The sequence below is a fragment of the Rhinoraja longicauda genome, chromosome 42 (genome assembly GCF_053455715.1).
Source record: "Rhinoraja longicauda isolate Sanriku21f chromosome 42, sRhiLon1.1, whole genome shotgun sequence".
NCBI classification, from domain to species: domain Eukaryota; kingdom Metazoa; phylum Chordata; class Chondrichthyes; order Rajiformes; family Arhynchobatidae; genus Rhinoraja; species Rhinoraja longicauda.
The window spans coordinates 11,286,891-11,306,810 of NC_135994.1; the positions used below are offsets into that span (position 1 = coordinate 11,286,891).

Here is a 19,920-nt window from a genome sequence, read left to right on the forward strand (position 1 = left end):
ATCTCCTTCCTGTAATCAGTGTTGGTGGGTGGCAGAGTTGATGGAGTTTCTCTCAGAGCTGGCAAAGACGACGGGCTGCTAATAAATTGCCCTAGTGCGGGTTAACAGCAAAAGAAACAAAAGGAGTGTTGATGGGTGTGTATGATCAAAAATAAGTTACAGTGGATTGGGACTGATGGGGTTATTTGCATGGAAGCAGGCATGAAGCAATGAACTGAATGACCTCCATTTGTGCTGTTGTAAACAAGAAAGACTGAGTTTGAGAAAATAAGCAACAGAACATAATGATAGCAGATGAAATTTAACAGAGGGAAAACTGTGGTAGACTATTCCCGATAGGAAGGATAAACAGGTGGCAATGTGTGTTCCATGAGTGCAATGGAAACAGTGAAGGACAGCGCCGATCGAAATGTTGCAGTTTTGCTCAACAAAGTCCACAACCACGGCAGGCAAGAGAAATCATTAACCGTCAATCACACAAAACAGCCTCCTCCCTTTTGATTCTTATTTACACTTCACGCTGCCTCGGTAAACCAGCCAACATAATCAAGGACCCTCTCCCATCAGGTAGTACATACAAATGCTTGAAAACACGTACCACCAGACTCAGGAACATCTTCTTTCCTGCTGTTGCTAAACTACTGAACCCTTCTCTCATAAGCTGAGGATGCATTCCCAATCTCCCAACTAACTGCATTACAGCCCCTGCACATTTTTATCTGCACTTTCTCTGGGGCTGTGACACTATATACTGCACTTCGTTTTCACATTGCACTACTGTTTTACTTGTGTAAAGACAATAGACAATAGGTGCAGGAGGAGGCCATTTGGCCCTTCGAGCCAGCACCGCCATTCAATGTGATCATGGCTGATCATTCTCAATCAGTACCCCGTTCCTGCCTTTTCCCCATACCCCTTGACTCCGCTATCCTTAAGAGCTCTATCTAGCTCTCTCTTGAATGCATTCAAAGAATTGGCCTCCACTGCCTTCTGAGGCAGAGAATTCCACAGATTCACAACTCTCTGACTGAAAAAGTTTTTCCTCATCTCAGTTCTAAATGGCCTACCCCTTATTCTTAAACTGTGGCCCCTTGTTCTGGACTCCCCCAACATTGGGAACATGTTCCCTGCCTCTAACGTGTCCAACCACTTAATAATCTTATACGTTTCGATAAGATCTCCTCTCATCCTCCTAAATTCCACTGTATACAAGCCTAGTCGTTCCAGTCTTTCAACATATGACAATCCCGCCATTCCGGGAATTAACCTAGTAAACCTACGCTGCACGCCCTCAATAGCAAGAATATCCTTCCTCAAATTTGGAGACCAAAACTGCACACAGTACTCCAGGTGCGGTCTCACTAGGGACCTGTACAACTGCAGAAGGACCTCTTTGCTCCTATACTCAACTCCTCTTGTTATGAAGGCAAACATTCCATTGGCTTTCTTCACTGCCTGCTGTACCTGCATGCTTCCTTTCAGTGACTGATGCACTAGGACACCCAGATCTCGTTGTATGTCCCCTTTTCCTAACTTTACGCCATTCAGATAATACTCTGCCTTCCTATTCTTACCACCAAAGTGGATAACCTCACACTTATCCACATTAAACTGCATCTGCCATGCATCAGCCCACTCACACAACCTGTCCAAGTCACCCTGCAACCTCATAGCACCTTCCTCACAGTTCACATTACCACCCAGCTTTGTATCATCTGCAAATTTGCTAATGGTACTTTTAATCCCTTCATCCAAGTCATTAATGTATATTGTAAATAGCTGCGGTCCCAGCACTGAGCCTTGTGGTACCCCACTAGTTACTGCCTGCCATTCTGAAAGGGACCCATTTATCCCCACTCTTTGCTTTCTGTCTGTCAACCAATTTTCTATCCATGTCAGTACCCTACCTCCAATACTATGTGCTCTAATTTTGCCCACTAATCTCCTATGTGGAACCTTGTCAAAGGCTTTCTGAAAGTCAAGGTACACCACATCCACCGGCTCTCCCCTGTCAATTTTCCTAGTTACATCCTCAAAGAATTCCAGAAGATTAGTCAAGCATGATTTCCCCTTCGTAAATCCATGCTGACTCAGAACAATCCTGTTACTACTATCCAAATGCTCCGCAATTTCGTCTTTTATAATTGACTCCAGCATCTTCCCCACCACTGATGTCAGACTAACTGGTCTATAATTTCCCGTTTTCTCTCTCCCTCCTTTCTTAAAAAGTGGGACAACATTAGCTACCCTCCAATCCACAGGAACTGATCCTGAATCTATAGAACATTGGAAAATGATCACCAATGCGTCCACAATTTCTAGCGCCACGTCCTTAAGTACTCTGGGATGCAGACCATCAGGCCCTAGGGATTTATCAGTCTTCAGTCCCATCAGTCTACCCAACACCATTTCCTGCCGAATGTGGATTTCCTTCAGTTCCTCCGTCACCCTAGGATCGCTGGCCACTAGAACATCTGGGAGATTGCTTGTATCTTCCTTAGTGAAGACAGATCCAAAGTACCGGTTCAACTCGTCTGCTCGTGTACTCATGTATGGTATGATTTGAGTGGTTAGCATGTAAATAGGATTTTTCTCTGTATTGCCATGGCCACAGTGAGGAAACTGTGAGCACATTTAATGTGAGCAAATTTGGGCAACATATCTGTGGAAGGATGTGCTGGCTCTGGAGAGGGTCCAGAGGAGGTTTACAAGAACGATCCCAGGAATGAGTGGATTAGCATATGATGAGCGTTTGTTGTCACTGGGCCTGTACTCGCTGGAGTTTAGAAGGATGAGAGGGGGGACCTCATTGAAACGTACCGAATAATGAAAGGCATGGATGGAGTGGATGTGGAGAGGATGTTTCCACTGGTGGGAGAGTCTAGGACCAGAGGGCACAGCCTCAGAATTAAAGGCAGCTCTTTTAGAAAGGAGGTGAGGAGGTCTTCTTTAGTCAGAGGGTAGTTAATCTGTGGAACTCATTGCCACAGACGGCTGTGGAGGCCAAGTCAGTGGATATTTCTAAGGCAGAGATAGACATGTTCGCATATTCAACAACATCGGAACAACATTGCATATTCTGCTTGGCTTACAACCTAATGGTATGGACATTAAATTTTCTGATTTCAGGTAACTCTTACCTCCTGTGTTCCTCTCTCTTTCTTTGATCAACCTCCAGTCCTCTCATATTTGTTCCCTTCTCATAACTCCCCCCCTACCACCACCCATTTTCAACCCTGTCCTCTAGCTGGTTCCATCCACCCATAGGCCACACATTTCACCCACCAGACCTCCTCACCCACCTGGTTGCGGTTCCATCTGCCCTTCACCTATCCCCTCATGGTCCCATGATCATCTTCTTTACTGATCTGCTTCCTCCTCTTTTCCATCTTTCTTTCCCTCCTCCCCCAAATCAGACTAAAGAAGGGTCCCAACCCAAATGTCACCTGTCCCTGTTCTCCACAGATGCTGCCTGCCCCGCTGAGTTACTCCAGCACTCTGTGAAACGTCACCTATCCATGTTCTCCAGAGATGCTGCCTGACCTGCTGAGTTACTCCAGCACTCTGTGAAACGTCACCTATCCATGTTCTCCACAGATGCTGCCTGACCCGCTGCGTTACTCCAGCACTCTGTGAAACGTCACCTATCCATGTTCTCCACAGATGCTGCCTGACCCGCTGAGTTACTCCAGCACTCTGTGAAACGTCACCTATCCATGTTCTCCACAGATGCTGCCTGACCCGCTGAGTTACTCCAGCACTCTGTGAAACGTCACCTATCCATGTTCTCCACAAATGTTGCCTGACCCGCTGAGTTACTCCAGCACTCTGTGAAACGTCACCTATCCATGTTCTCCAGAGATGCTGCCTGACCCGCTGAGTTACTCCAGCACTCTGTGAAACGTCACCTATCCATGTTCTCCACAGATGCTGCCTGACCCGCTGAGTTACTCCAGCACTCTGTGAAACGTCACCTATCCATGTTCTCCAGAGATGCTGCCTGACCCGCTGAGTTACTCCAGCACTCTGTGAAACGTCACCTATCCATGTTCTCCAGAGATGCTGCCTGAACCGCTGAGTTACTCCAGCACTCTGTGAAACGTCACCTATCCATGTTCTCCACAGATGCTGCCTGACCCGCTGAGTTACTCCAGCACTCTGTGAAACGTCACCTGTCCCTGTTCGCCACAGATGCTGTCTGACCCGCTGAGTTACTCCAGCACTCTGTGAAACGTCACCTGTCCCTGTTCGCCACAGATGCTGTCTGACCCGCTGAGTTACTCCAGCACTCTGTGAAACGTCACCTATCCATGTTCTCCACAGATGCTGCCTGACCCGCTGAGTTACTCCAGCACTCTGTGAAACGTCACCTGTCCCTGTTCGCCACAGATGCTGTCTGACCCGCTGAGTTACTCCAGCACTGTGTTTTTTTGTAAACCAGTATCGGCAGTTCCTTGCTTCGACATTCTCTGGCTGACGTAGCCCGAGGCTGGGGTCCGGGTCGGCACCATGGTGGCCTGAAGTGGGGCGTCGGCAGCGGTGAGGCCTCAGCGGTGGTGAAACCTCATGGGTCGACAGTCAATAAGAGTGTGGGGGGACCGCCATGAGGTGGGAGGGGAAGAACAATGGAGGATCTGGCTTGGGGGGAGCGCCATGTGGGGGGGGGCGTTGGGGGGGGGGGGTTGGGGGAGAATAAAGGAGGGGCCGGCATGGGTGGCTGCTATTTGTGTACATTGGGTATGCAGCAAAGAATCTCACTATGACTAGTCACATGTGACAATAAAGTATTCCATTCCCTTCCATTCTTCCAGAATTGTGTTCCTGTTTATCACCCTCCAGCCTCTGTCTCTATCTTCACCCTCCCCCTCCCCCTCCCAGCTCCTTCCACCTATCATCCTTCACCACAAATCACCAACTAGTCCACCTCACCACCTCCCCTCTCTTCTTTACACCGGCGATCTCTCCTCTCCACTCTCAGTCCTGGTGCAGGGTTCTGACACAAAACATCAACAATTCCTGCCCCCCATTCACTTCAGAACGGTGAGCTCCTACAGCAGATTGTTTCTTGCTGGAAGTGATCAAAACACTGGAGAGAGGAGGCAGAGTCTGTCCCAAATGCCAGCGGTGTGAGATATAAGGAAAGCGTTCACCATCTATATACTAAAACTCTCTGTTTGTTTGTTTGTTCCTGAACTACAGCCAAAACGGTACATGATAGTGCGACAATTCTAGGCCCGCCTTACTCACCGCCGTCCCTTTGGTGCTAATGGAAGGTGTTTCATTGAAATCGGTGTTATATTAAAAAAGTTATTCACATTTTAAAGTTTAAATCTATCTCCTAGGGAGGGAAGGGGGAGGGAGGGAGGGGGTGGAGAGAGGGGGATGGAGAAAGGGGGGGAGGAAGAGAGGGGGGAGGGGGGGAGGGGGGAGGAGAGAGGATGAGGGGTTGAGGGGCATGGAGTGGGGGGGAGGGAAGGGGGGAGGGGAAGGGGGAGGGGGAGGGAAGGGGGGGTGGGGGAGGCTGAGGGGGAGGCTGAGGGCGAGGTTGAGGGGGAGGTTGAAGGGGAGGTTGAGGGGGAGGGAAGGGAGGGAGAGGAGGAGGAGAGGGTGCTGCACCAATGCAGGAGAGGTTTGGGCCCAACGGGTCCACTTAGTCTAGTTCAAACTATAAAAGAGAAGCCTGAGTGGGTGCACATTTAAAGAACCGTAAGAAAAGGATTATTACGTTTAATTGAGGGATAAGGAGAAGGGAGTCACTAGATTAAGGCCAAGTCAATGGGTATTTTTAAGGCGAAGATTAACAGATTCTTGATTAATACGGGTGTCAGGGGTTATGGGGTGAAGGCAGAAGAATGGGGTTGAGAGGGAAAGGTAGATCAGCCATGATTGAATGGCAGAGTAGACTTGATGGGCCTAATTCTGCTCCTAGAACTCATGAACATGAACTTATTATTAAACTGTAGGGACATAGGGATTGGCCAGGTAATAGAACCCTCGGATTGGATTACGGTCACGGGGTAAGGAAGCGCGGGGTATTTAAATGCTTGGCGCCAAACCAGAGGAGAGATTAGATTAGTAAGTGAAGTAGTGTTTGTCCAGGAAGAAGTCTGTCGCGTTTGTTACGGGTTTGATACTAATAAAGGATTCAGATAAAACCACTCGTCTGGACTCACTACATTGGTGACCTCGAACGTAGGAAGAAAGCAGCAACATGTCGCAGGCAGGAGCGAGCGCGGGCGAAATCCATCTACCGCCATTCTGGGCCCATCAGCCGCACCTGTGGTTTGTGCAGGCAGAGTCACAGTTCCATCTCAAGAAGGTGGAGGAAGACCAGGAGAAGTACCATCATGTGGTGAGCTGTCTGCAGGCGGAGGTGGCTGCGCGGGTCAGCCGATACCTGACCAGTCCACCCCAAACGGAGCAGTACGTGGGGCTTAAGAAGCTCCTGCTGCGGACCTTCGGCTGGGCCCAGAGCCAGCGGGCTCTGAAGCTCCTCCATTTGCCAGACCTGGGGCAGCGGCTGCCGTCGGAGCTGATGTCCGAGATGCTGGCTTTGGCGGGCGACCATCAGCCATGTATGATGTTTGAGGCGGCCTTCCGGGAGAAGCTACCTGGGGACGTCAGGTTGGTGTTGGCGGACGTCCCTTTTGAAGAGCCGGTAGCGTTCGCCGAGAAGGCAGACACGCTTGTGAGGGAACGCAACGCCCGAGACGGCTCCGTTAACCGGGTCTCGAGGCCCAGCGGCAGTCGGGGGTGCGGCCGGGAGAGCGACGCATCGGCCGCTATTGCGCAGCCGGCCCGCCAAGAGAGGGCGGCGGCGCCTGTTCATTGGCAGCGGGCTCGACCAACAGAGCCGGATAGGCGTCGCTGGTGCTCTTTCCATCGGCGGTGGGGCAGCGAGGCACGAAGCTGTAGATCCCCGTGTTCGTTTCCGGGAAACGCCGGGGCCGATCGACTGTAGAGGCAGTCTCGGTTGGCCGTAACCACCGCCTCTACGCTACGGATCAGACTACCGGGATCGTTTTCCTGGTGGATACGGGAGCGGTCGTAAGTATTGTGCCCCCCTATGACTGTGAAGTTCGAGTGGGGGAAAAGGGCCCGCCCCTAATTGCAGTGAATGGTAGCACCATCCGTACGTACGGTAAAAGGACCATGTCCTTGTCCTTCGAGTCCAGGACTTACCGTTGGGAATTCATCGTTGCGGATGTGGGCCAGGCCATATTGGGGGCAGATTTCCTATGGGCGTTTTCCTTGGTCGCAGACGTCCGAGGGAGGGGCCTATAACCCTTGGCTGATGTACGGCCTCGGGATACTGGGCCAGAGGCTTCTACAAGCGCCGCCCCACCCAGCCTAGTCATCCAGTCCATTACCACGGCTCCCGGTCAGTTCGATGCGGTCCTGGCCGACTTCCCGCAGCTCCTCGTCCAGCGTTTTGATTCACCTTCGGAGAAGCACGGGGTCGTCCATTTCATTCCAACCGAAGGGCCGCCGGTTTTTGCCCGGGCACGGCGCCTTCCACCCGACAAGCTGGCCAGGGCGCGAGAGGAGTTCCTAAACTTGGAGAGGTTGGGAATCATTCGGCCTTCAAGTAGTCCGTGGGCATCCCCTTTGCACATGGTTTCCAAAGCATCTGGGGGGTGGAGACCATGTGGTGACTTCCGTCGACTCAACGCGGCAACACGGCCGGACCGCTACCCGATTCCACACATTCAGGACTTTTCAGCTAGCCTGGAGGGGGCTACAATATTTTCAAAAATTGATTTGGTGCGGGGATACCATCAGATCCCGGTCCACCCGCCGGATATTCCGAAAACAGCGACCATCACCCCGTTCGGACTGTTTGAGTGGTTGCGAATGCCTTTCGGCCTTAAAAATGCAGCTCAGGCATTCCAGCGTCTGATGGACCGGGTGGGGCGAGGGTTGCCGTTCGTCTTTATTTATCTAGACGATATTTTGATTGCCAGCCGTTCGGTCCAGGAGCACTTGGTCCACCTCCGCACGGTGTTCCAGAGGCTGCAAGACCATGGCCTGATTCTCCATCCGGACAAGTGCCAATTCGGCCTGTCCGCGGTGGATTTTTTGGGTCATCGGGTTACTCCGGCCGGTGCCACTCCCTTACCAGCTAAGGTGGACGCGGTCCGCTCTTTCCCCCGCCCGACTACCATCAAGGGCTTGCAGGAATTTGTGGGCATGGTCAATTTTTATCATCGGTTCGTGCCGGCAGCAGCTCGGGTTATGCGTCCCCTTTTTCAGTGTCTCGCAGGTAACCCCGCGGAGTTGGTATGGTCCGTAGCTGCGGAGACGGCTTTTGTTGCGGTCAAACAGGCCCTCGCCAATGCCACCATGCTGGTGCACCCGCGCTCCTCCGCCCCCACAGCTCTGACGGTAGACGCCTCAGACGTGGCAGTGGGTGGGGTTTTGGAGCAGCAGGTTGACGGTGAATGGCAGCCTCTTGCGTTTTTCAGCAGGCAGCTCTCTCGAGCGGAGCTCAAGTACAGTGCGTTCGATAGGGAGCTCCTGGCCCTTTATTTAGCAGTCCGGCACTTCCGCTACTTTTTAGAAGGCCGTTCTTTCGTGGCCTACACGGATCACAAACCTTTGACATTCGCTTTTGCTAAGGTTTCTGATCCGTGGTCGGCTCGCCAGCAGCGGCACCTAACCCTCATTTCGGAGTTCACGACCGATGTCCGTCATATTGCGGGTAGGCTGAATGCCGTTGCTGATGCCCTGTCCCGGCCGGCCATTCCCTCCGTAGCCGTGGTTGGTGACCATGTGGATTTCCAGGAGCTAGCGGAGGCTCAGCGCCTGGAAGGAACTGCCGCGGTGTACGCCTCCACAACCTCGGGACTGCGTTTAGAACAGGTGGCGTGTGGCCCCACAGGTATCAAGTTGTGGTGCGACGTTACTCTCCCACGCCCTCGCCCGGTGGTGCCGGCCGCTCTGCGGCGCAAGGTTTTTGAGGCCATTCATGGCCTGGCACATCCGTCCATCAGGGCGACTTCAGCCATGGTGGCCGACCGGTTTGTCTGGCATGGCCTGCGGAAGCAGGTGGCAGCCTGGGCACGTGCCTGCATTCCGTGCCAGACCTCCAAAGTCCATCGTCATGTCCAGCCCCCGCACCAGACATTTGAGGTTCCCCCCGCCCGTTTTTTCCACATCCATGTGGATTTGGTGGGTCCATTGCCCTATTCTAGGGGTTACACTCATCTACTGACGGTGGTCGATCGGTTCACTCGTTGGCCGGAGGCGCTCCCGTTGTCGGACACCTCGGCGGCCTCCTGTGCACGGGCCCTGGCGTTGCATTGGGTGGCTCGTTTCGGGGTCCCGGCGATCATTACTACAGATCGGGGAGCCCAGTTCACCTCGTGTCTCTGGGCCGCGCTGGCGCAGCTGTATGGTGCTCGATTACAGCAGACCACCGCCTATCATCCCCAAGCCAATGGGATGGTTGAGCGTTTCCATCGGCAGCTGAAGGCGTCCCTCTGTGCTCGCCTGACTGGCTACGATTGGGCTGACCAGCTGCCTTGGGTCCTCCTCGGCATCCGTACGGCCCCGCGGGCGGAACTGGGCACATCTTCGGCCGAGCTCGTCTACGGTTCGCCCCTGCGGGTGCCGGGCGATATTCTCCCTTCCACTCCCGCCTTGCCGCCATCCGTCACGTCAGTCTTGGGCTCCCTCCGGGAACGGGTGGGTTCTCTGGCTCCAGTCCCCACCTCTAGTCACGGAAGCACAGCAGTTCACGTTCCTTCGGAATTGCGGAGCTGTGATTTCGTGTTTCTTCGGAAAGATTGCCACCGTCCCCCTCTGCAGCCGGTTTACCAGGGCCCGTTCCAGGTGCTCAAAAGAGGGACTGTAACCTTCACCTTGCAGGTAGGAAATCGTCAGGAGCTGGTTTCAGTGTCCCGTCTCAAGCCGGCCCATTTAGACCAGGACCTCCCCGTGTCGGTGGCTCAGCCGCCGCGCCGGGGCCGGCCTGTGGCTGCTCGACTGGTCCCGTCAGCGGCGCCCAGTTTACCACCTTTTGGGCCTCCGCCGCCTATGGTTGGTCCCGGGCTGCCGTTGTTCATCAAGTGCCCCACGTCACCTGCACCCGCCGCTCCGGTGAACCTCCCATCGCCTCCAGCGGCGGCGTCCCCCCCGCCTCCTGTCACACTGGGGGTATCGGTTTCCCCTATCCGTACACGTTCTGGGCGGGAGGTTCGGCCGCCCGTGAGGTATGGTTTCGAGGGTTCTGGGGGGGGTCATGTAGGGACATAGGGATTGGCCAGGTAATAGAACCCTCGGATTGGATTACGGTCACGGGGTAAGGAAGCGCGGGGTATTTAAATGCTTGGCGCCAAACCAGAGGAGAGATTAGATTAGTAAGTGAAGTAGTGTTTGTCCAGGAAGAAGTCTGTCGCGTTTGTTACGGGTTTGATACTAATAAAGGATTCAGATAAAACCACTCGTCTGGACTCACTACAAAACGAACAAAGGCAAATTTAGGCTCAAGAAGTTGTCTTTTCCTCAGAGATGCGGAGGAGAGAAAGAAAAAGAGAAAATGTTGCACTGTTGGAAATTGGCAAATGCTATTGGGGATGTTCACTCCTTTCTGAATGAAAAACTTACAACCGGAACATGCTCAGATGTAATGATGCCATGATCAGGCAACTTTGTGACGTGTACATAACATAACTATACATCCAAAATTTACATATTATTTCACATCTATATTTCATTTATGATATCTCTCTAAATAGAAATTAGAAAGCAAATTGAAAGTTAATGATTCTCACCTGTGTGAGCATTGTTACCAGGAGCAAACAGACGATCACACCCCGCTTCATATTGTGAAACATATTCTGCACACTTAGGGTAAACGAAACCATGATGAACTGCAAAGAAAGCATAAAGGTGAGTGTGTTGCTTACTAACCATCTCGGATTGGCTGGGAGTCAGATGGTCAAGTATCCAAATTATTTACCTCTTCTCTTTACGAGGATGTTGCCAGGGCTAGAGGGTGTGAGCAATGGGGAGAGGTTGAGTAGGCTGGGACTCTATTCCATGGAGCGCAGGAGGATGAGGGGTGATCTCATAGAAATATATAAAATCATGAGAGGAATAGATGAGTAGATGCACAGAGTCTCTTGCCCAGAGTAGGTGAATCGAGGACCAGAGGACATATGTTTAAGATAAGAGAAAAGATTTAATAGGAATCTTAAGGGGTAACATTTTCGCATAAAGGGTGGTGGGTGTATGGAATAAGCTGCCAGAGGAGGTAGTTGAGGCAAGGACTATTCCAAGATTTAAGAAGCAGTTAGACAGGTACATGGATCGGACAGATTTGGAGGGATCTGGACCAAACGCAGACTGGTGTAGCTGGGACATGTTGGCCGATGTGGGCAAGTTGGCCCATAGGGGCTGTTTCCACGCTGTGTCACTCTATGACTCTCAGCAACCTGGACCATTCCCTCCTGCCTGTTTGCAACCGTTCTATTTTGATCTCTGGTCGCTCAGTTCTCCCATTTGCACAGAATCGTCTCCCAGGACCAACCAGTGGGGTCGATGGAACTCTATGGTCAGGCCACCCAGGCTAGAGGAGGGATCCTGCGAGACAAGGATTCATGAAAGGAAAGTATTGGCATGTTGAGTCCTTCTGAGGGTGAATATTCAGCTAGCAGCTCCACAATCTGCCACTTCTCCAGCAAGTAGAAGGGTGAGCCACAGTCAAAATCATGCAGTGTTGGGATCCGTGACCTCATGAATGCACCTTGGGACTGTTCAAGATGTAACTCCCTTCTTTCTCCTGGTACACTTGCTACACTTGCTCACAACATTCATATTGTGAATGAATAAAGAAAGTATGACCTTTGGATCCCAAGGAACTCAGGATTCCTCCCTCCAGGCCCATGTCCAGTCCATAGGGGAAGAAAGGGAGATCTTCTCTTTAAGAATTTACTTCAGCACGCCCTCTCCATCCATTACCCGCCCCCCCCCCCCCCCCATCACCGAGTTCCCTCTGTACAAAAGTGAGTGTACAAAGGAAAATCCAGGAAGGAAATCTCCAAGCCTTGTGGTATTAAACTGAATACTCTAAATGCGGCCTCACCAACATCTTATATAACGTCCACGCATGATATTCTGTAACAACTCCTCTTTCCCTGCATAATCCCCACTAAAACTTCAGCCCACTCAACTGTCTCCCCATCTTCTATACACCTCCACTCCCCCTGCTTCTCCACATGATCCTCTCCCCCGAATGCAGCCACCCCGTTCAGCTCGGTTTCATGACCTGCACTCTGCAACAGTGCAAGGTTGCAACAGAAGACATAACTGGCTGCAGACAACCCCCTGGCCTCCCCGACAGTAACACTTGCCCTGTAGCAGCTCGTGCCAAGTGCTACTGCAAACCATGCCTGGTCCTGGGGCCTGTTTGGGTGTCCCTGCTTTAAACAAAACCAACATGACTCATGCACTAAATATTATTTGTTTTCTTTACGAAACTCTTTATCGGGTTGTAATGCGAATTCCCAATATATTATCTTTGGCTCACGCATGTGCAGGGAACTAAATATATTAGGAAGAGAAACTCCTGCCATTTGCCTTCATTTTTAGTATGAGAACAAGCTAAACCTTTTATTATATTTAAGGAAAAATCACAATCAAATGCAGTCTTCCGATAATGTGGTATTTGAGGGGCAGTTAGTTGATAACTTGGCTCAGGACAAGTAGATTTCAAAGTCCCCTTATCAAAGACATCAATCATTATTATTTTTATATTTCCACAATAAATTCCTATTTTGTGGAGGGAGGGAGGGAGGGAGGGAGGGAGGGAGGATTTCTGCTTCAGCTCGTGTTCATTTAAGCCATCAAACTGCATTGGGAGAGTGTGGGTATAAAGTACTGAGATGGAGGATCAGCAATGATTGTGTTGAATGACTGAAAGGACTGAATGGCTTGTTCCTGCTCCTACTATGTTCTATGTGGACCATAAGCAGCCTTTGCTAAAGCTGAAGAGAACAGAGGATAAAGAAAAGCCAGTCAGAAGTGAAAGAGAAGACGCTCATCAGTGCTGGGGGAAAAGGCGTCCAACTGAGCTAGAAGGGTTCTCCTCAGTACTGTTCATTGGGGCCATCGTCAGAAGCAAGCATGGGAGGAGATGCAGCCTCGCTTTACACCACATCTGACACCTACAGTTACGGATGTAACAACCCAGCAATGCCTGGGGCAGATAAGTGACCTGCAGCAGATGACAATTTACTCCTTCTGGTCCTCCAATACGCCGTACCCTGCAAAGGCCTAGTTCCACACTGTTCATTATATTCACCAGGTGAGCCATGTTAAATCTGCAACGTCAACGGGTTTAAATAAGCTCTGGAGAGCAATTGCTGCACTTGAACAAATAATTGCCCTCCACATGCTTGATCTGAAATAATCTCACAGCCAAATATCATATCCTCAGAAGAAACAGGACAGACCTGGTACCAACGATGTGGTCGGAGGACCCAAGGTTCATTATCACCACACTGTCTTTCAGTCTTGAATGTTCCTTTGCTCAACATTCTTTAGCAAATGCTCAACACTCCCTTTTACTGGAACCTTATAACCGATTGATGCTTTCCAAATATAATTGTCCGAGTGTATAATAACCCAATCTATTAAAGAGCCAATATAATGCGAGTAAGCTTAGTGAGATGTACCAATCAAATAGGCTGTGTTTTGAAGAATAACCTATCTCTGTGATGTTCCATCAAACACTAGGGCGGCACAGTGGCATAGACACATAGACACATAGGAACATAGAAACATAGAAACATAGTAACATAGAAACATAGTAACATAGAAACATAGAAACATAGTAACATAGTAACATAGAAACATAGTAACATAGTAACATAGTAACATAGTAACATAGAAACATGGTAACATAGTAACATAGTAACATAGTAACATAGAAACATAGTAACATAGTAACATAGAAACATAGTAACATAGAAACATAGTAACATAGTAACATAGAAACATAGAAACATAGAAAATAGGTGCAGGAGGAGGCCATTTGGCCCCTCGAGCCAGCACCACCATTCATTGTGTTCATGGCTGATCGTCTCCAACCAATAACCCGTGCCTGCCTTCTCCCCATATCCCTTGATTCCACTAGCCCCTAGAGCTTTATCTAACTCTCTCTTAAATCCATCCAGTGATTTGGCCTCCACTGCCCTCCGTGGCAGAGAATTCCACAAATTCACAACTCTCTGGGTGCAAAAGTTCCTTCTCACCTCAGTTTTAAATGGCCTCCCCTTTATTCTAAGACTGTGGCCCCTGGTTCTGGACTCCCCCAACATTGGGAACATTTTTCCTGCATCTAGCTTGTCCAGTCCTTTTATAATTTTATATGTTTCAATAAGATCCCCTCTCATCCTTCTAAACTCCAGTGAATACAAGCCTAGTCTTTTCAATCTTTCCTCGTATGACAGTCCTGCCATCCCTGGATCAATTTCGTGAACCTACGCTGCACTGCCTCAATTACAAGGATGTCCTTCCTCAAATTAGGAGACCAAAACTGTACACAATACTCCAGATGTGGTCTTACCAGGGCCCTATACAACTGTAGAAGAACCTCTTTACTCCTATGCTGAAATCCTCTCGTTATGAAGGCCAACATGCCATTAGCTTTCTTCACTGCCTGCTGTACCTGCACGCCAACTTTCAGTGACACGTGTACAAGGACACCCAGGTCACCTCCCCCTTACTTAACCTGACACCATTGAGATAATAATCTGCCTCCTTGTTTTTGCCGCCAAAGTAGATAACCTCACATTTATTTATATTATACTGCATCTGCCACGCATTTGCCCACTCACACAACCTGTCCTGGTCACCCTGCAACCTCCCAACATTCTCTTCACAGTTTACACTGCCACCCAGCTTTGTGTCATCTGCAAACTTGCCAGTGTTACATCTAATTCCCTCTTCCAATTCATTAATATATATGGTAAACAGTTGTGGCCCTAACACCGAGCCTTGCGGCACTCCACTCGCCATTTCCTGCCATTCTGAAAAGGACCGGATAATCTCCTACTCTTTGCTTCCTGTCTGCCAACCAATTGTCTATCCATGTCAACACCCTACCCCCAATACCATGTGCTCTAATTTTGCTCACTAATCTCCCGCATGGGTCCTTATCAAAGGCTTTCTGAAAGTCCAGATACACTACATCCACTGACTCCCCTTCATCTATTTCACTTGTCACATCCTCAAAAAATTCCAGAAGATTATTCAAGCATGACTTCCCCCTCATAAACCCATGCTGACTTGGACTTATCCTTTTACTGCTATCCAAATACACCTATATGTCTCTATAAGATCCCCTCTCAGCCTTCTAAACTCCAGTGAATACAAGCCTAGTCTATTCAATCTTACCTCATATGACAGTCCCGCCATTCCAGGGATCAATCTCGTGAACCTCGTGACAACTTGTGGCGTAACGGTGGTGTTGCTGCCTCACAGCACCAGAGACTGGGTTCAATCCTGTCTGCGGGTGCTGTCTGTATGGAGTTTGCACATTCTCCCCATGATCTGCATGGGTTTTCTCTGGGTGCTTCAGTTTCTTCCCACACTCCAAAGACGTACAGGTTTGTGGGTTCATTTGCTTCGGTAATTTGTAAATTGTCCCTAGTGTGTGTAGGATAATGTGGAGGAAGGAAGTGCAGATGCTGATTTGCACCGAAGATAGACACAAAGTGCTGGAGTAATTCAGCGGGCCAGGCTGCATCTCTGGCGAGGAGGAATGGGTGATGTTTCGGGTCAAGACCCTTCTTCAGACTGAGAATCAGGGTAGAGGGAAACTGGAGATGTTGATGGGTAAGGTGTGAAAATGACAGATTAAAGGGGACGGTGATCAAGGAACATGCAGAATGGTTCATTGTTTGCTGAGGGGAATGTGACAAGGCATACAATCAGCAAAATGTAATCAGGAAGACAGTGAAACTAGTCGGAGGACTAGGATGGGAGAGGAGCAGAGAGCGCGGGAAAGCAAGGGTTACTTGAAGTTAGAGAAGGCAATATTCATACCGCTGGGTTGTAAGCTGTTTGAAGCACAGTGTTAGTGTGCGGGGATCACTCGTCGCTGCGGACTCGGTGGGCCAAAGGGCCTGTTTCTGCACTGTACCTTCAACTAAACTAAACTCCCCTGGCAGTACCAATTTCTGTCGGGCATAGTTCACTGGCGCTTATGGGCACAAGACAGTTGAGATTAAACTCTAACCAGGATGTATCAATTATCTTTATTCTTAAACAGTGATACCCGTCACTAATATCGCCCCCCCCCCCCCCCCCCCACTGAATATTCTTTTACCTTTAATTTCCCCTTCTGCTCTCAGCAGTGGGTGTACCACACCATGACCAGTATTGCACAAGACTAATAGCATAATAAACACCTCTAATACGGGTTCACAGTACAGTACTGGTATCATATCACACATTACATAGCCTGTAACAAGCTAGTGTGATTAGAACTCAGCAAATAGGTAAAATCTTCAATTACCAGTCAAATATTTGCCACAAAACTTTAAGAAACTGAATAGAGTACAAGTTAAAAGATTTACCTCTCTAGTATTTCAGTTTTCTTTCATCAATCCTCAGGAAACCACATGTTTAACTCTCTTGGGACAAACAGCCCTTCTTTCAACAAAGGTCTTACGAAAACCAAATGTATTTCTCAGCACAAAACAGGACTCAAGAGTTTGCGATCTATCAAGATTCTCACTGGCTGGAGTTTTATGTAAGGCTGCTGCTGACTGGCACCAGCTGGAAATCATTTCCTCCCGAGATATGACATCCATCCGTGGGAATCCTTCATCAGCAGCAGCCAGCAGAGGCAGCTTTGTGCCGGGACAATGCAGCGAGCAGCCTAAACCAGCACAGGGAAAGTTATTCAGCTGCAGGAGGGGGTGATTTTGGCCTGACATTTTAGGTGAAACCTCGTCCATGGTGTTCTGTAATTCCTGCCACCGCCCTCCATTGCTGGATTCCAAATGTTTTAATAAGGCTACTCTGTACAGCTCTAATCACTCTGTCTTTTACTCTTGCAATCAATATATGAGTCTACATAACAGACATCATTAGACTTTAACTGCACAGCCGGGTGACATCTCAATTCACTATTGATATTCCTTTCAAATATTCATCTCAATAATCATACTTTAAAGCTTGCAGCAAATTTTCACTAAATCATCTCTGCATGTAGATTTTAGTACTCTGGTGTTATTTCTATACAATAGCAAGACTGTGGAGATGCGTCATTGGAAAGGAGGCATTATTACTAATTGCTGTAAAATATCTATGTTCATTGATTGGCTTCCTCTGCTCCTGTGAGGGCCCCCAAGTAAAGTAAGATCGAATTAATCTCAACACAATTCATTGTAAGACCAGCAGTAAAGCAGTCTCTAACTAAGACACAGAGCATAGGAGCCTATTCATTCCCCAACATTAAAGGCCATCATGGAACATACATCCAGTTTTGTTTTTTTAAAGTGCTTTTTTTATTGCAGAATACATGCTGGCAGGAAACAGCATATTCAGTCCCTTGAGAAAGCGCCTCCGCTTTTCCATAACGTTTCTTCAAACAGGAATATGGCTCAGAGTTAAACAATGACATCCAGTGAAACATTCTGCTGTTAATCAGGGCCACTGACTTTATAAAAATAACTTGTATTCAATGCTAATTTAAGAACGCATTTCAATTCCACAGACTGGCCTCGCGGCCTTTAACGCAGCCTCATATGCTACTGTGCCATTATATGCATATTGGGCAGGCCGTGGTCTTTGTGCATGCCCCACACCAAACAGAAGGGCAAAAAGGAGACAGGAGATAGCTCTGGCAGATAGCATTAAGGGCAATCGCGTGAGATTTTATAAGTACACTAGACCAGGTGGACCCGTTGGGCCCAAACCTCTCCTGCATTGGTGCAGCACCCTCTCTTCCCCTCCTTCCCTCTCCTTCCCCCTCCTCCTCCCTCCCCCTCCTCCCTTCTCCGCCTTTCCCCCTCCCTTTTCCCCCCTCCTCCCCCCCTCAACCCCCCATGTCCTCCCTTCTCCTCCTCCCTCCCTAGGAGATAGATTTAAACTTTAAAATGTGAATAACTTTAAAAATATAACACCGATTTCAATGAGACTTCTTCCATTAGCACCAAAGAGATGATAGTGAGTAAGGTGGGCCTAAAATTGTTACGCTATCGTGTACCGTTTTGGTTGCAGTTCAGGAACAAACAAACAAACGAGAGTTTTAGCATATAGATAAAAGGAAAAAAGGGTAACCAGGAAGAGAGTGGGACCCCTCAGGAATCAATGAGGTCAACTCCACGTGAAGCCACAGTAGATGAACAAAGTTCTCAATGAGTATTTCTCCTCTGTTTTTACTGTTTTTACTCTGTTTTTACTGTTTTTACAGGAGGACGGAAGAACTTGGGGCAGTCACTGGAAGTGTCTTGAGAGCAGTCAGTATTACGGTCGCAGAGGTGCTGAAGGTCCTGACATGTATGAAGGTAGACAAATCTCCCAGGCATGATCAGAAGTATCCGAGGACACTGTGGGAAACTAGAGAGGAAATTGCAAGAGCACTGGCTGAGATTTAAGAGTCGTCATTAAATACTGGTGAAGTGCCGGAAGACTGGAGAGTGCCAAATGTTGTACCTCCATTCAGGAAGGGCTGCAGGGAAAATGCTGGGAACTACAGGCCAGTGAGCTTTACATCTGCGGTCAGAAAGTTACTGGAGAGTATTCTGAGGGAGAGGATATACATGGATTTGGATGGGCAAGGGCTGATTAGGGATAGTCAGCATGGTTTTGTACGGGGGAGGTCGTGTCTTACGAATCTGATTGAGTTTTTTGAAGATGTGACCAAAAAGCTTGATGAGGGCAGAGCTGTAGATGTTGTGTACATGGACTTCAGTAAGGCATTCGACAAGGTTCCGCATGGTAGGCTGCTCTGGAAGGTTAGATCGCATGGGATGCAAGGAGAGTTGGCTTAAAGGATAGAAAATGGGCTTCAAGAATACAAGCAGAGGGTGATGGTGGAAGTTTGCTTCTTGGACTGGAGGCCTGTGACTAGTGGTGTGCCTCAGGGTTCGGTGCAGGGCCCGTTATTGTTTGTCATCTACGTCAATGATTTGGATGAGAACATACATGGCATGATTAGTAAGTTTGCAGATGATACAAAAGTGGGTGGTACTGTAGATAGTGAGATACTGTAGATTGTCAAAAATTGTGGCAGGATCTTGATTGGATGGCCAGGTGGGCTGAGGAATGGTTGATGAATTTAATACAGAGAAATGTGAGATGTTGCATTTTAGGAAGGCTAACATGGGCAGGACCTACACAGTGAATGGTAGGGCTGTGGGGCGTGTTGGAGAGCAGGGGAATCTAGGACTGCAGGTACATAGTTCCTTGAAAGTGGCGTCACAGTGGTCAAAAAGGCTATTGGTATGTTGGCCTTCATCAATGTTGAGTATAGAAGTTAGGAGATCATGTTGCATTTATGTCAGATGTTGGTGATGCCGCATTGAGAGTGTTGTGTTCAGTTCTGAGCATCATGCTATAGGAAAGATGTTGTCAAGCTGGGAATGGTGCAGAGAAGATTTATGAGGATGTTGCTAGGACTCAAGGGCCGGAGGTGTAGGGAGAGGTAGAGCAGGCTAAGACTCTATTCCTTGGAGCGCAGGAGGATGAGGGTGATCTTATAGAGGTGTATAAAATCACGAGAGGATTAAAACGAGTAGATACATAGAGTCTCTTGTCCAGAGTTGGGGAATTGAGAACCAGAGGACATAGATTTAACGTGAGGGGTGAAAGATTCAATAGGAACCTTCGGGGTAACTATTTCACACAGAGGGTGGTGGGTGTATGGAACGAGCTGCCGGAGGAGATAGTTGAGGCAGGTAC

The 19,920-nt window shown here is 49.1% G+C and overlaps 1 protein-coding gene across 2 annotated transcripts in view; it reads right to left on the reverse strand.

Moving 5' to 3' along the window:
• The window catches only part of LOC144612067 (calcitonin gene-related peptide type 1 receptor-like), a 55,120-nt gene that overhangs the window by 34,246 nt on the left and 954 nt on the right, over positions 1–19,920 (reverse strand). Inside the window, exons 1-2 of one of the 2 annotated variants that reach the window (XM_078431608.1) lie at positions 10,964–11,084; positions 10,776–10,874 (exon numbers count right to left, since the gene is read on the reverse strand). The exons of the other annotated variant lie outside the window; for it this stretch is intronic. Of the exons in view, the coding sequence (XP_078287734.1) occupies positions 10,776–10,868 (93 nt within the window). The 5' untranslated portion in view covers positions 10,869–10,874; positions 10,964–11,084. Of the gene's footprint in view, positions 1–10,775; positions 10,875–10,963; positions 11,085–19,920 lie in introns of those variants that run through there. 2 annotated transcript variants of the gene reach the window in all.